At 43.2% G+C, this 13,907-nt stretch overlaps 1 protein-coding gene across 6 annotated transcripts in view; it reads left to right on the top strand.

Annotated features, from left to right (window-relative positions):
• The window catches only part of METTL9 (methyltransferase 9, His-X-His N1(pi)-histidine), a 44,700-nt gene that overhangs the window by 11,308 nt on the left and 19,485 nt on the right, over window positions 1-13,907 (top strand). For 2 of the 6 annotated variants that reach the window (XM_081089372.1, XM_081089371.1), the window contains exons 2-4: window positions 3,935-4,125; window positions 8,152-8,361; window positions 11,552-11,736. In XM_081089372.1, the coding sequence (XP_080945498.1) occupies window positions 3,935-4,125; window positions 8,152-8,361; window positions 11,552-11,736 (586 nt within the window). The remainder of the gene's footprint in view (window positions 1-3,934; window positions 4,126-8,151; window positions 8,362-11,551; window positions 11,737-13,907) is intronic. The other 4 variants (XM_081089374.1, XM_081089373.1, XR_013995901.1 and 1 more) reach the window with 3 other exon arrangements.

Genomic DNA, 13,907 nt, shown 5'->3' with positions numbered 1-13,907 from the left:
TGATTTTTTTACAGAGAGGAAGGGAGAGGGATAGGGAGTTAGAAACATCGATGAGAGAGAAGCATCGATGAGAGAGAAACATTGATCAGCTGCCTCCTGCACACCCCCTCCTGGGGATGTGCCCGCAACCAAGGTACATGCCCTTCACTGGAATCAAACCTGGGACCCTTCAGTCCACAGGCTGATGCTCTATCCACTGAGGCAAACCAGTTAGGGCTATATGTGTATTTTTAATAACAGCTTTATTGAGATATACTTCATATACCATAAGATCCATCCTTTTAAAATATACAATTATGTGCTTTTTAGTGCTGTACATTCATGATGTTGTGCAGCCATCACCACTCTCTAATGTCAGAATATTTCCATCGCTCCAAAAAGAAGCCCCCTGCCCATTAGCAGGCACTCCCCACGGCCCCTCCCCCAGCCGTTGGCACTCACAATCTATTTTCTTTTTAATCTTTGTTGTTGGAAGTATTACATTTATCCCCTTTGACTAGTTCTAGCCCACTTCAGGCTTTCACCACCCTATTGTATGTCCATGGGTTATGCATTATGCATACAAGTTCTTAGGTTCATCCCTTTCCCCCACGCTCCTACCTCCGCCTTCCCTCTGAGATTCAAGAGCCTGTTCCATGCTTATATGTCTCTGGATCTATTTTGTTCATGAGTTTATTTTGTTAATTAGATTCCACATATGAGTGAGATCATGTGATACAATCTACTTTCCGTCTTGGGATTTGCCTATTCCTGATAATTCCAGTAAATGAAATCATATAACTTCTGTGACTGGATTATTGTGACTGGATTATTTTACTTAGTGTAGTGTTTTCGAAATTCATCCATGTTGTATGAATTGGTATTTCCTTTCTTGTTATGGTTGAATTATATATCTATAATAATAAAAGGCTAATATGTAAATGGTCATCATGCCCTTACGCTGTAACAACCAATCAGCAGGAGGTGCTGGAGCACCTCTCGGGCCCTCCCCCTGGCCCCTGAGCAGTGGCTCTTGAGACGAAGATGGGAGGCGGGGCGCCTCCTCGTGAGGCTGGTGCAGATGGGCAGTTGGGGGTGACCAGGCAAGCCGGGGAGGACAGTTGGGGCAACCAGGCCTACAGGGGAGGGCAGTTGGGGGCGACCAGGCTGGCAGGGAGAGGCGGTTAGGGGCGATCAAGCAGGCAGGGGAGCTGTTAGGGACATCAGGCAGGCAGGCAGGTGAATGTTTAGGAGCCAGCGGTCCTGGATTGCAAGAGGGATGTCTGTGGGATCAGGTCTAAACCGGCAATCGGACATCCCCCGAGGAGTCCTGGATTGGAGAGGGTGCAGGCTGGGCTGAGGGACCCCCTTCCAGGCCTCTAGTGTGTGTGTGTGTGTGTGTGTGTGTGTGTGTGTGTGTATGTTCTTGTATGGGTGAATCACAACTTGTGGATCATTAATTGGTGAGCGTGAGAATGCTGCAAAGGGTCTGGAGGGACAAGCACTTCAATCCTCGTCTTTAAAGAGAGAGCTTTACTCCTTCTGCAGCACATTTTGTTCCGTAAGCAGTTTCTTTTCTGAAAGATGCATGTAGCAGTAAAGGTTTAGCCGTATGTGCTAACGTTGATGAACTGAGAATTGTTAAAAGGAGTTTTCCTTTTGGCATTTGCAGTTAGTAGTGCTACTTCTTGCTTAGTTCTGGAAGTCAGAGTCTGTTGTTCTAGGTTTCCATTTATAAGTGGATGCAAGGAATGGTTATCTTAGTCCTGCAGTTTCATCTGAAGGACTTCTTGTCAACATTAATAGAATGTACCTGGTTGCCTATTACCAAGGAGATGGCTTTCATCTTGATTAGTCATTTCAGAGAACAATCTATACTAATAAAAGGGTAATATGCTAATTAGACTGGACATCTTCCGGACATCCTTCTGGACATCCTTCTGGACAGAGCCATGGTGGCAGGGCCAAGGCAGAGGCAGTTAGGTGTGATCAGGCCAGCAGGGGAGAGCAGTTAGGGGCAATTAGGCCGGTAGGGGAGGGCAGTTAGGGGCGACCAGGCCGGCAGGGGAGGGCAGTTAGGAATGACCAGGCCGGCATGGGAGGACAGTTAGGGGTGATCAGGCAGGCAGGGGAACAGTTAGGGGCATTAGGCAGGCAGGCAGAGTGGTTAGGTGTGATCAGGCAGGCAGGCAGGTGAGCGGTTAGGAGACAGCAGTCCTGGATTGCGAGAGGGATGTCCAATTGCTGGTTTAGGCCCGAGTTGGACATCCCCTGAGGTGTCCTGGATTGGAGAGGGTACAGGCTGGGCTGAAGAGACCCCCTCCCACCCCACCCGTACACAAATTCTGTGCACCGGGCCTCTAGTAAATAAATAAATGTCAGAGTGGCATTAGTGTTACAGAGTTCAGAATGTGCATCAGGAGGCCATGAGGATAAAAGAAAACAGTTTATGACCTGCACTGGGCATCCCTTAAGGCACAGTGAATATTAAGAACTAGTTAGTCATTAAGGATGAACATTTTAGACCAAGGAAAAAAGTGAATGTAAGTAGCTTCAGAGCTTGTCATATAGAGTGGTAAAAACAAAACTCATCTTCAAGTGCAAGCAGTCTTGATAACAGTGTTTAAGTGGTAAATTAACACAAATCAGTCAACAGTTGGAAAGATTTGGATTATCCAGTTCAGGGTACAGGATTTGTAAAAAGATTAGGTAGTCTTTGAAACTTTTGTGCCTATTTGCTTGTTTGTATTGGTTTATACCTACCCAAGAGTTCCTTCAATATTTAGCAAGATTAGGATAACTATAAAATTGGTCCACCAACTGTGCAAGCAGTTATGGAACATCTACAGCTGGTAAATAGTCTTATTTGTTAGGGGAAATACATTATTTTTGGCTCCTTATTGGGAAACAATGGATTATCTTTTTTAGCACATAATGGATTAATAGTAATGGGTTGTGTCATTGTACTTAATGGCTTACTGTTATTTATCAGGCCATTAGAGGAATCTCATTGCTATTATTATTCAGAATTCTCCTGTGTGTCTAGTCCTAGACTGAGGTTTTGTCTGCATTACCTTATTTAATCCCCTCAGTATGAGGACAGATACTAGTAACATTTCTAGTCTGCAGATGAATGAATAGAGGCTCAGAGATTAAGTGAGTTGTCTGAGATCATACAAAAATGGCAGAGCCAGCCATGGCCAGTGTTGGTTGGGCATTGTCCTGTGGTTGCCTATTTGGGTTCCCAGTCAGAGGCTCGATCCCTGGTAAGGGGCATGTAGAAGGCAGCAGGCAATCAATGTTTTGCTCTCACATTGATGTTTCTCTCTCCCTCCCTCTCTCACTTTCCCTTCTTGCCCTTGAAATCAATTAAAAAAAAAAAAAGAATGGCAGAGCCTGTCTGTTCCCCCTTCTCTGGTTCACGACTGCTAAATGCAAATGGAAACACTTATTGTGGAAGATTAAATTTCAGACACAGTTAAAATTCTTGAATTTTGTTCTGAAAAGTATATTCCTGGAAATCTGATTCTTAGCACGTGATTACTTTGTCTTCTTATTGATCACAGTGTGTGTGGCCTTGAGTAAGTTCATAATCTTTCTCAAGCACATCTTGCCCTGTCTGTAAGAATGTCTTATGATCTGATAAAGCACACTCAATATTTTAGTGGAGTGTATGTAGCCCACAGGAAGAAAAGGCAGCATAATCTGGTCTCTAGAGGGTTAAATGTTGCTGCTTATTTTGCCATTGTTTTGTTGGTGGTTTTGAGTTAAATGAGTTAAATCATTGCTTCAGGTGACTGCTCTCTTACCTGAGAACAAGGCTCACAGAGCTGGTTATGGCTTCTGCGCTGCAGCCCAGTGCAGGAGAGGCCAGCGGAGTTTTCCCTAATCTCAGAGTCCAGAGGGTACAGTTGTGTGTTTTCATTTTCTTCTTCTTCTTCTTTTTTTTTTTTAGTGGTACGAGTGCAACAGAGAGAAATTATGCGAATCACTCCAGGCTCTGTTTGTTCAGAGTTACCTCGATCAAGGAACACAGATCTTCTTAAACAACAGCATTGAGAAATCGGGCTGGCTGTTTATCCAGCTGTACCACTCCTTTGTGTCATCTGTTTTTAGTCTGTTTATGTCTAGAACATCTATCAATGGGTAAGTGAACCTTGGATTTTTTTCTTTACCCTTATGTTTAAGAAAAAGAAAAGGAAAAGAGATCTTGTTCAGGTTGTTGACCACCTCAGCAGTGAGTCAAAATCCTTGGCACTAGATCCAGTGTCTCAACCTTGTTTTTCAAGTTCACCACAACTTGATAGACAGTCTCATTTGTCTTCGTCTGCGTTTCTCCACTGGGAAGTACTGAGAGCAGTGGTTCCCAACTTTGATGTGCGCAGGAATCACCTGGGATCTGGTTAAAATGCAAAATCGAGTCAGTAGGTCTTGGGTGGGGCCTGAGATTCTGCATTTCTAATGGGTGATGTTGTTGCTGCTGATGAAGCGGGGGTAGCACAATACTTGACCCCAACCCCTTGCCGTGGAAGGGCTGAGGAGTCAGATCTTGGCCTCAAGCACATGTCCCAGGAGCAAGTTTTTGGGGTCATCTGATTCACCCCAAGCCATGGGTGATGGCTTCTTTCAAATGAACGGTCCTGTATCTGTTCTTACGTAACGTCTAGGCTCAGCCGACTTTTGTAAACTTATTATGGCATTCTCTATTCCTAGAGTGGTTCTCTCATTTAAATTTATGGAAAAAGCTTAGGAATGTTTTTTATCCTTTCTTGGCCACATTTTCAAACATCCCAACGCCCAAGAATCCAGAATGCCAAGGAGAAAAGCCTGTGGGACCATTTAAAGCCACTGGTTTTTTATGGTTGTTTTTTCCCCACTGAGGTTTGGAGCCAGCTTCTACTGAACGTCTGCATCCCCAGTCTATCATCTGGTCCTTTAATATGTTTTTAGGCACCTTGAGTCATTTCTCAAGATTTCGTACTTGGTTTTCTTCATCGCTTATGTGCAATTGGCTAAGTTTGCTTCAGCAAACAGTTGTTTTTTTTGTATTGGTAGTTGAATTTCTACAACGCGGTCTGACATTTTGTTTCTCAAATTGGCTTCATTGAATTTCTGTTCTATTCCATTTATCTTTTCATTAGAAAGCAGATAAGTCACTATAGTAGTGATTTTTAACCTTTTTGGGGCCCTGTACCTCTTTGAAAGCTATAAAAGGTAGGAATCCTCTTTTCATTGTCCTTAAATTCAACATTTTGCATGTAATTTGGGGAAATTTAAAACTCTGAGCTACTTCCCCCTACCTCTACCCCATTGGACTCTGCTTAAAATTCCCTGCATGTGGAACTTCACGGTTTGGTCAAAGTGAGGGAGTGCAGTTAATAAGTCCTTTTTGGCTTCCCTTATTTACAGCTCTTAGCCTTCTTCTTAACCCTCATCCCCTCCCTACTCAAAACAAAAACCACTCTTGCCCTGTGTTCTTATTCTCAGCTGAAAGCTTACTTTTAGTCCCTTGGTACTTCCATCCGTTGTAGTGCTAGATGGTTACTGTGAGTGGGTATCTCTCTCAGAAACAATTACTATGGCACCTTCTTGAATTAAGATGAGATGCTTATCAGCCTCCCTTTGTAATGGAAGGGGAAGGCCAGGTAAGGAGAGACGTGGTGGCTGTGTTGGTGTTGATTTTATAAGGAAGATGTTTATAAGGAGGCACACCTCCTCTGCAGATTCTGGAGTCTAGGGGGGACTTAGATTGTGACCAGAGAACCTAGAATGCTTATTCAACACTTAAAAAAAAATCACATGGACATCACTAACAAAATAACAAGAGAGGCCACTGCATAGGAGAACATATTTGCCAATGATACATCCGATAAGGAGTTAATCTCCAAAATATATAGGGGACTCATACCACTGAACAAAAGGAAGATAAACCATCCAATTAAAAAATGGGCAAAGGACCTAAATAGATACTTCTTCAAAGTGGAATGCAGAAAGCCAAGAGACATATGAAAAAATGCTCCAAGTCACTAATCATCCCAGAGATGCAAATCAAAATGACAATGAGATATCACCTAACACTTGTCAGAATGGTTACCATCAACAAACTACAAGTATTGGCGAGGTTGTGGATAAAAGGGAACTCTAGAAGCATGAACAGACTGTTGAACCTCAGAGGGATGGGAGGGGAGGGTGGTTGGGAAGAGATCAACCAGTGAACTTGTATGTGTATATGCTTAACCCGTGGACACAGATAATGGGATAGTGATGGTTTGGGGCCCGACAGGAGTGGGCTGGAAGAGGTTAATGGGGGAAAAAGAGGGACCTATGTAATACTTTCAGTAATAAAGATTAAGAAAAAAGAAAGAAAGAAAAAATAGTAAAAACAACTTGTCTTGCTCTGGCTGGGTGGCTCATTTGGTTGGAGTATTGTCCCATACACCAAAAGGTTCTATTCCCGGACAGGGCACATTCCTAGTTTGTGGGTTTGATTCCCTGGTTCGGTCATCTAGAGGAGGCAACTGATCAATGTTTCTCTCTTACATCTCTTTCTCTCACTCTCAAAGTCAATGGAAAAATAAAATTAAACTTTAAATTTAAAAACAACGTGTCTTTCCAGGATACTGTTTTCTCTAGTCAGCAGTTTTTGTGAGCCGCATCGTGTTTCCTCTCTGACCCCCCACCTCATTTTTTAACATTTCTGTGGGGCGGGAGATTTATTGGTCAAACAATATTAGACTTGTTAAACTCTCCTATGGCTTTAGTAGGAAAATGGGAGGGGAGTTTGTTATATGCACTCCACAGGTAATACTTTTTCCTGAAACTGGTCTTACCAGGAGCACCAAGTTGCCTGCATCTTTCCGGCCCTGTACGTATAACAAATGTATTGTGCCTCATGGCATTTCCAGAAAGTGCCAGTGCAGGGCAGAGTTCCTGCTGTCTCTTAGCCCGGTGGCTTTCAGACTGGCTCCCAGGGCCGAGGCGGAAGTGGCTCCGGAGCTGTTGACTGTACAGAAAGGCCCTTGGGGTGCTCAGATCGCGCTCCAGCTGGCTCCCGGATCGTTGTGCACTGTCTATGGGTTCCACTTCATGTAAAGTGTGAGGTCCCTGCGCTAGACCAGCCATGATTTGAGAGCCAGAAAACCGGTTCTGATTGGAGTTGTTATTTCCACGAGGCTTCTAGGAGGCCTGGCGTGAGCTGTGCCTTCTTTCCAGGATTCGTTTCCCCTTAACGCCTCAGTCTACTTTCCAAAGGCATTCCTGTGATTTTGAGTGTTTCTTTAGGATCCTTAGAAACAATAGGCTCCACCAATTGTATATAAATTGACACGAGTATGAATCTACTTTCTTAATGCAAATTAACATATCACAAGGACCCCTCTTTTTTATCTTAAAAATAAATCATACTACAACTATTTTTTCCTACTATTTTAGTTTCATAAAGGCTTCTTTTTCATATTTGGTGTTTCTGCTTAGTATTGTTGGCTAGTGCTGTGGCCTGTTTCTGTTGGTCTGCCATCTTTTTAACCTGATAAACATGTTTATGGTTGCTCCTTCCATCTCTTTCCTATTTTGACATAAATTTTTCACATTCATCTTTCCTTAGTCATTTTTCTCTTCTCTTTCCTTCCCCTCTCATTCTTTTCCCTTTCCACCTTTTTTTTTTTAAAGATATTTTTATTGATTTTAGAGAGGAAGCGAGAGGGAGAGAGAGATAAAACATCAATGATGAGAGAATCATTGATTGGCTGCCTCTTGCATTCCCCCTACTGGGGATCGAGCCCGCAACCCAGGCATGTGCCCTTGACCGGAATCGAACCTGGGACCCTTCAGTCTGCAGCTGGATTCTCTATCCACTGAGCCAAACCAGCTAGGGCCTCCCTTTCATCTTTTATTCCTCTCCTTGCCCCACTCCTTTTGGGTTGTTATTTGCAACCTCAAAGACAAATGATGCTACCTGGAGGTATTTCCTTATTTTACTAACATTGCTTTTTAACCATGATATAAATCATATAAAATATTACATATGTTTTAATCACATAATCATATAAAAGTAAACATTTTGTAAGTTCAAAGAGCTGTTGGTGCTGAGTCCCCACGGCAGCTCTGTGTGTGTGTGTGTATGGACAGCGCTTACCTTGTGTTGACTCTTCCATGTTGTCCTTTCTTTTCCAGGTTGCTCGGAAGAGGCTCGATGTTTGTGTTTTCCCCAGATCAGTTTCAGAGACTGCTTAGAATTAACCCTGACTGGAAAACCCATAGACTTCTCGACTTAGGTGCTGGAGATGGAGAAGTCACAAAAATCATGAGCCCGCATTTTGAAGAAATTTATGCCACTGAGCTGTCTGAAACGATGATATGGCAGCTTCAGAAGAAGAAATACAGGTATAACTTTTAGACATGATTTGGGCTAGTTTTCTTGATTTTAGGTGTATTTCTTCTTGACAGCATATTATTTAAAGGATATGAATCAGAAACAATTTTCCATGATTAGGAACTAAAAAGAACAACTTTGCACATTACAGTGAAGTGGATTGAGAGACAAGTCCTCTTTCCTTGGTAGAGTTGGGACTACTGGGCGGGAGAGAGCAGGTCGGAGCCAGTCTGGAGAGAGATCAGATGTAGGGGCTCATTCCCTGGTTAGAATCTGGCATTCTGAAATATTTTAGTGAAAAAAAAATTTATTGTAAAAATATATAACATAGAATTTACTGTTCTATTCATTCCTGAGTGTATAGTTCAGTGGTGTTAAGCACATTCACATTGTTGTGTAACCATCCAGAACTTTTCATTTTCTCAAGCTGGCTCATGCCCATTAAACACTTAAGTTCCCACTCCTTCTCCCCATCCCTTGGCAACTGCTATTCTACTTTCTGTCTCTAGAAATTTGACTATTCTAGGTACCTCAAATAAAAGGAATCCTACCATATTTGTTCTTTTGTGACTGGCTTATTTCACTTAAACTAGTACCTTCAGAGTTCATCCATGTTGTAGCGGGTGTCAGAAATCTCTCCTTTTGCATCCCTTCATCTGTCATGGCCACTTGGCTGTTCCTGCCTTTTAGCTGTTGTGAGTAATGCTGCTGTGAACCTGGGTGTACACATACCTGTTAGAGTCCCTGCTTTCACTTCTTTTGTGTATATACCCAGTGGAATTGTTGGGTCATATGGTAATTCTGTGTTTAACTTTTTTAAGAAAGACATGCTTTTACTGATTTTTACAGAGAGGAAGGGAGAGGAAGGGAGGGAGGGAGAGAGAGAGAGAAAAAAAATCCATGTAAGAGAGAAACATCAATCGGTTGCCTCCCGCATGCGCCCCAACCAACCTGGGATTGAGCCTGCAACCCCAACATGTGCCCTGACTGGGAATCGAACCCTGAGCTCCTGGTTCATCGGTCAATGCTCAACTACTGAGCAACACCAGCTGCTGTTTAACTTTCTAAGGAAATTTTTCCCATAGCAGCTACACCATTTTATAGCAGTGTACAAGAGTTTCAGTTTCTCTACATCTTCACCAATACTTATTTTCTTTCTTTCCCTTCCTTCCTCTCCCTCCCTCCCTCCCTCCTCCCCCCTCCTCTCTCCGCCCCTCTCCTCCCCTTCCCTCTTTCAATAGCTATCCTAATGAGTATGAAGTGTCAAATCTTGGTTTTCAGACCATCCATTGCTTGTGAGACTTAGGAAGAAGGCTCTTTGCTCAGTATGGGTTCTGTTGAGGGGGAGAAAAGGGGGCTGAGTTTAGAATTGGGAGGTGGGAAGTGGGGGGAACCTAAGAGAAGCTGGGCTTCGCCTTAGAAAGGAGAAAGAATTACATACTCACTTTTCTACCCACCTAAGTTTTTGCTTATACAGTGTGTCAGCGTAGCTCCTGGAGCAAGACAAAACAGCTCTTAGAACACTGGCAAAACACAGAGATATTTAGCCTAGGAGACCACATAGGAAAGGGTGGAAGGGAAGTTACTGCAAACAGGTATCTAATGGGATTTTTCATGGAAGGAGGGAGCACGTGTGTGTGTGATCCGGCACAACTGGGCCTTAGAAGTTGAATTAGAGGTCAGGGAGATTGACCTTCCTCCCAGCTCCAGCATCCAAGTCCTTGTCATCCTCCGTAGGGATGTCACAGGACTGATTTGTAAGACCTCCCTTAGCTCCAGCTATCTGTCTCCGATAAATCCTCCTGGGTCTATTAATTAAACCATATTCCTTCAGTTAGAAATTAATTTACCATTTCAAAATGTCTGACCTTTGTTATAACAGTAGCTTAAGTCATGCTGAATTCCTAATCTGACTCTCTGCCCATTTTAAAAAAAATCTGTGTTTTGAAAGTGAGTGTGGGAAGCAAAGTGAATTTTCGCCAAGCAGCCCTCAAGATATGTTTAGAATTTTCTAGGTTATCTGTGCTATATCTGCTCAGCATTATGAAAGACTTGTTTACCAGACTCCTTTTTCTTAAATCCTCACCTGTGGCCATGTTCATTGATCCTTAGAGAAAGACTGAGAGAGAAACATCGATTGGTTGCCTCCGCACATGCTCCAACAAGGGGGATTGGACCTATGTATGTGCCCTGACCGGGAGTTGAACCTGCAACCTTTGGTGTATGGGACGACGCTCCAACCAACTGAGCCACCCGGCGAGGGCTGGGGATCCTTTTCCCGTCTCTTCTAACAGGCAGCGCCTACCACATTCTGATTGCTATAACCAAGTAGGAGTGAAGAAGATATAAAATGCCGTGATGGTGTGGCTGAAAAAGACTCTTGATATAAGATCTCCCCGTTTCGATGAATAAACATTGTAAAGCACTAGGAGTGTTGTTTGAGAAAAAGAGGACAGGGCAGAGGGAGAGATTGAGGGCTGGGGTAGTGTGTGGACTGTGCTCTGCGTGAGTCACGGCTTTAATGGGTTGTCCTGTGCTTTCTCTTCTGTAAAGGTATTTAGATGTGAAAATCTTAAAGTATGACATAGTATCTCTCTTCTGGGAACAGATATGCTCAATAGGTCATAGGTTGAAAATAGGAATTATCTGTACCACCCCCAGCCTTTCTTAAAATTAGGAGGGGGTGAAGACCTGGGTGGGGGTAGTAACTGGGACGAAGGGATAAGAGGGGAATGGGAGACATCTGTAATACTATCAACAATAAAAAAACATTTTTTTTAAAAAAATAGGGACACTAGGAATAGAAACCATAAATATGTATTTTATGATTAAATACCAGTGAATGTAGAAAGTAGGACTCTTTCTTCATTAACTGATGTTCAAGGATTTGGTGCTTTAGTTTTATAATCATTTTTATCATCATATTGTCATACTTATTAAATATATGATTAGCTCTTGAAAAGAAAATTTTATATGTTTTGAGATTTGGAAATAGGTGAAATGCTAAATTAAAAAAAAATATGGTGGCTATTTTTCTCTTGCCCTGGCCCTTTTATTTCTGCAAATATAGGTTATAAATGAAGATTTTGAATTCACTTTGAATTAGAAGACAAAGTTAGAGCCTTTACTGGCATCTCAGTTATTTTTAAAGGTGTCTGTAAGGGAGTTTTGTATCAATCCAGTTCTTTCTGATTTTTCCAGAGTGCTCGGTATAAATGAATGGCAGAATACAGGGTTCCAGTATGATGTCATCAGCTGCTTGAATTTGCTGGACCGCTGTGATCAGCCCCTGACTTTGTTAAAAGATATCAGAAGTGTCTTGGAGCCAACTAGAGGCAGGGTCATCCTTGCCCTGGTCTTGCCCTTCCATCCCTATGTGGAAAACGGTGAGTGTGGTCAGGCCGTTCTTTCCCAGCATAGGTGGTTATTGGTGCTTGTGATTCTGTTTCTTGGAATGGCCTGGAAAATACCTCCTTGATGAATGTTCATCTCGATGTGGATTTTTTGTTCATTGTTAATCCTCACTCGAGAATATTTTTTCCCATTGATTTTTAGAGAGAGTGGAAGGGAGGGAGTCGGGAGGGGGAAGAGAAACATCTATGGGAGAGAGATACATTGATCGGTTGCCTCCTGCATGTGCCCCAGCCGGGGCCAGGTGTTGAACCTACAACCCAAGTACATGCCCTTGACTGGGAATTGAACCCATGACCCTTTGGTGCATGGGGCCGGTGATCTAACCACTTGGCCACCGGCCAGGGATTGATGTGGCTGTCATAGAACTCTAGTCCCTTTGCAGTGGTAATAATTAGTGCTCAGTCAGGTCTGCCCACTCCAGATGGGAAGCCTACTGTGGGCCATATTTTCTGCTTTTAAATGGAGCTTACACCATATAGTAGCTTATAAGCTGAGTCAAGCTATAAATCATGCCTTTGAATCTACCTGTGTATACTTGCAGAATGTTGTAGCAATTTTGTATTTTAAATTTCTTGTCCTAGACTCTAAAAATGATAAATGCTGTCACCTGTTTTCCCTTTTTGTGTTCCAGCTTGTATCATTTCTTTGTGTAACGTTTGGTTTTTCCATTGTGTGGTCTGCTCTTCAGCACTGCTGAAGGGAGAGTAGATGAGAAGAAGTGGTTTGGTTCTGTTCGTTCAGATGCGCTGTGGCTAGTGGCTGCAGTTCACACTGACTCAGTTTCAGCTAGTGTGGTTTGCGTTTCAGGTCATGTTGAAAGTTATGACTTTAAGACTCTCTTTTGCATTTTTGTAAGTTAATGTACAGTAATATAAAATTATCTGTATACTGGCCTAAGTGACCTTTATGACTGGTTGACCAAACGACCAGTTGACCGGTCAATATGATGCGCACTGACCACCAGGGGGCAGACGCTTAGGCAGGAGCTGCCCCCTGGTGGTCAGTGCACTCCCACAGTCAACCTCCCGCGGCCGGCCAACCTCCCGTGGTCCCTCCCCCGGCTGGCTGGCCCTGGTAGCTGGCCGGCCCTGATAGCTGGCCAGGCCGAGGACCCCACCCGTGCACGAATTCATGCACTGGGCCTCTAGTTTATTATATAAGTAATACATGTTAATATTTTTAAATCTTTAGGGTTTTGTTTTTTTTAAAAAGTTTATTGCCTAGCTCAGCTGGGTTAAAACTCTAAGAGCTTGCAGACATTGTAAAGAAACCCATTATTTTGTAAGCATTGTGGTGAGTGAATGTCTGTGAAGATCTGTGGATCTGTGGATCTGTGTTGCTGCTCACCTGCTCCTTCATTTCCTGTCTTTATTTCCCCCTTCAGGTTCGACTCTGTTCATATTTAATGCTTGTCTTAACATTTACCAAATGGTTTTATTTTTATTTATTTATTTTTAAAATATATTTTATTGATTTTTTACAGAGAGGAAGGGAGAAGGATAGAGAGTTAGAAACATCGATGAGAGAGAAACATCGATCAGCTGCCTCCTGCACACTCCCTACTGGGAATGTGCCCACAACCAAGGTACATGCCCTTGACCGGAATCGAACCTGGGGGCCCTTGAGTCAGCAGGCTGACGCTCTATCCACCGAGCCAAACCGGTTTGGGCTTACCAAATGGTTTTAGATTTGTGTTGATGATAGACAAAATGGAGGGTGGGAAAGAACAGACAGATGTTCCCTCCCCCATGTTTATTTTTACATACCTGTTGTTGAACCGTTCGTCATGGTAAAGAAAAAGCCGCTGTAGGCGCGAGTGCCCCTGTATCATACACGTATGCTGTACAGTGAGTGTCCTCGGGGTGACTGCCGCAGTCACAGTCATCAGGTGTAAGCCTGGCTTCCTGGGTCCTGCTGGGCAACCACTTGACAGAACTTGAGTGCAACTTCCTGGCATAGGGGAGGTGGAAGCACAGGGGAAGAAATACCAGTTTGACCATGAGTTTTACTTCCTTGTGCTTCCGACACTAAATATTGAGAGGGAGTCACATTGGACAAGAGGGCGGTTTCCAGTAAGGACTAAAACAAGCCAAACCGGCCAGGGCTGGTCAGTTCTTTATGTTCTGTAGTAATACAAAATTTT

Source organism: Myotis nattereri, assembly GCF_964212035.1.
Source record: "Myotis nattereri genome assembly, chromosome: 4".
Taxonomy (NCBI): domain Eukaryota; kingdom Metazoa; phylum Chordata; class Mammalia; order Chiroptera; family Vespertilionidae; genus Myotis; species Myotis nattereri.
The sequence above is the reverse complement of the archived record's forward strand: the minus strand, read 5'-3'. Positions and strand labels throughout refer to the sequence as shown.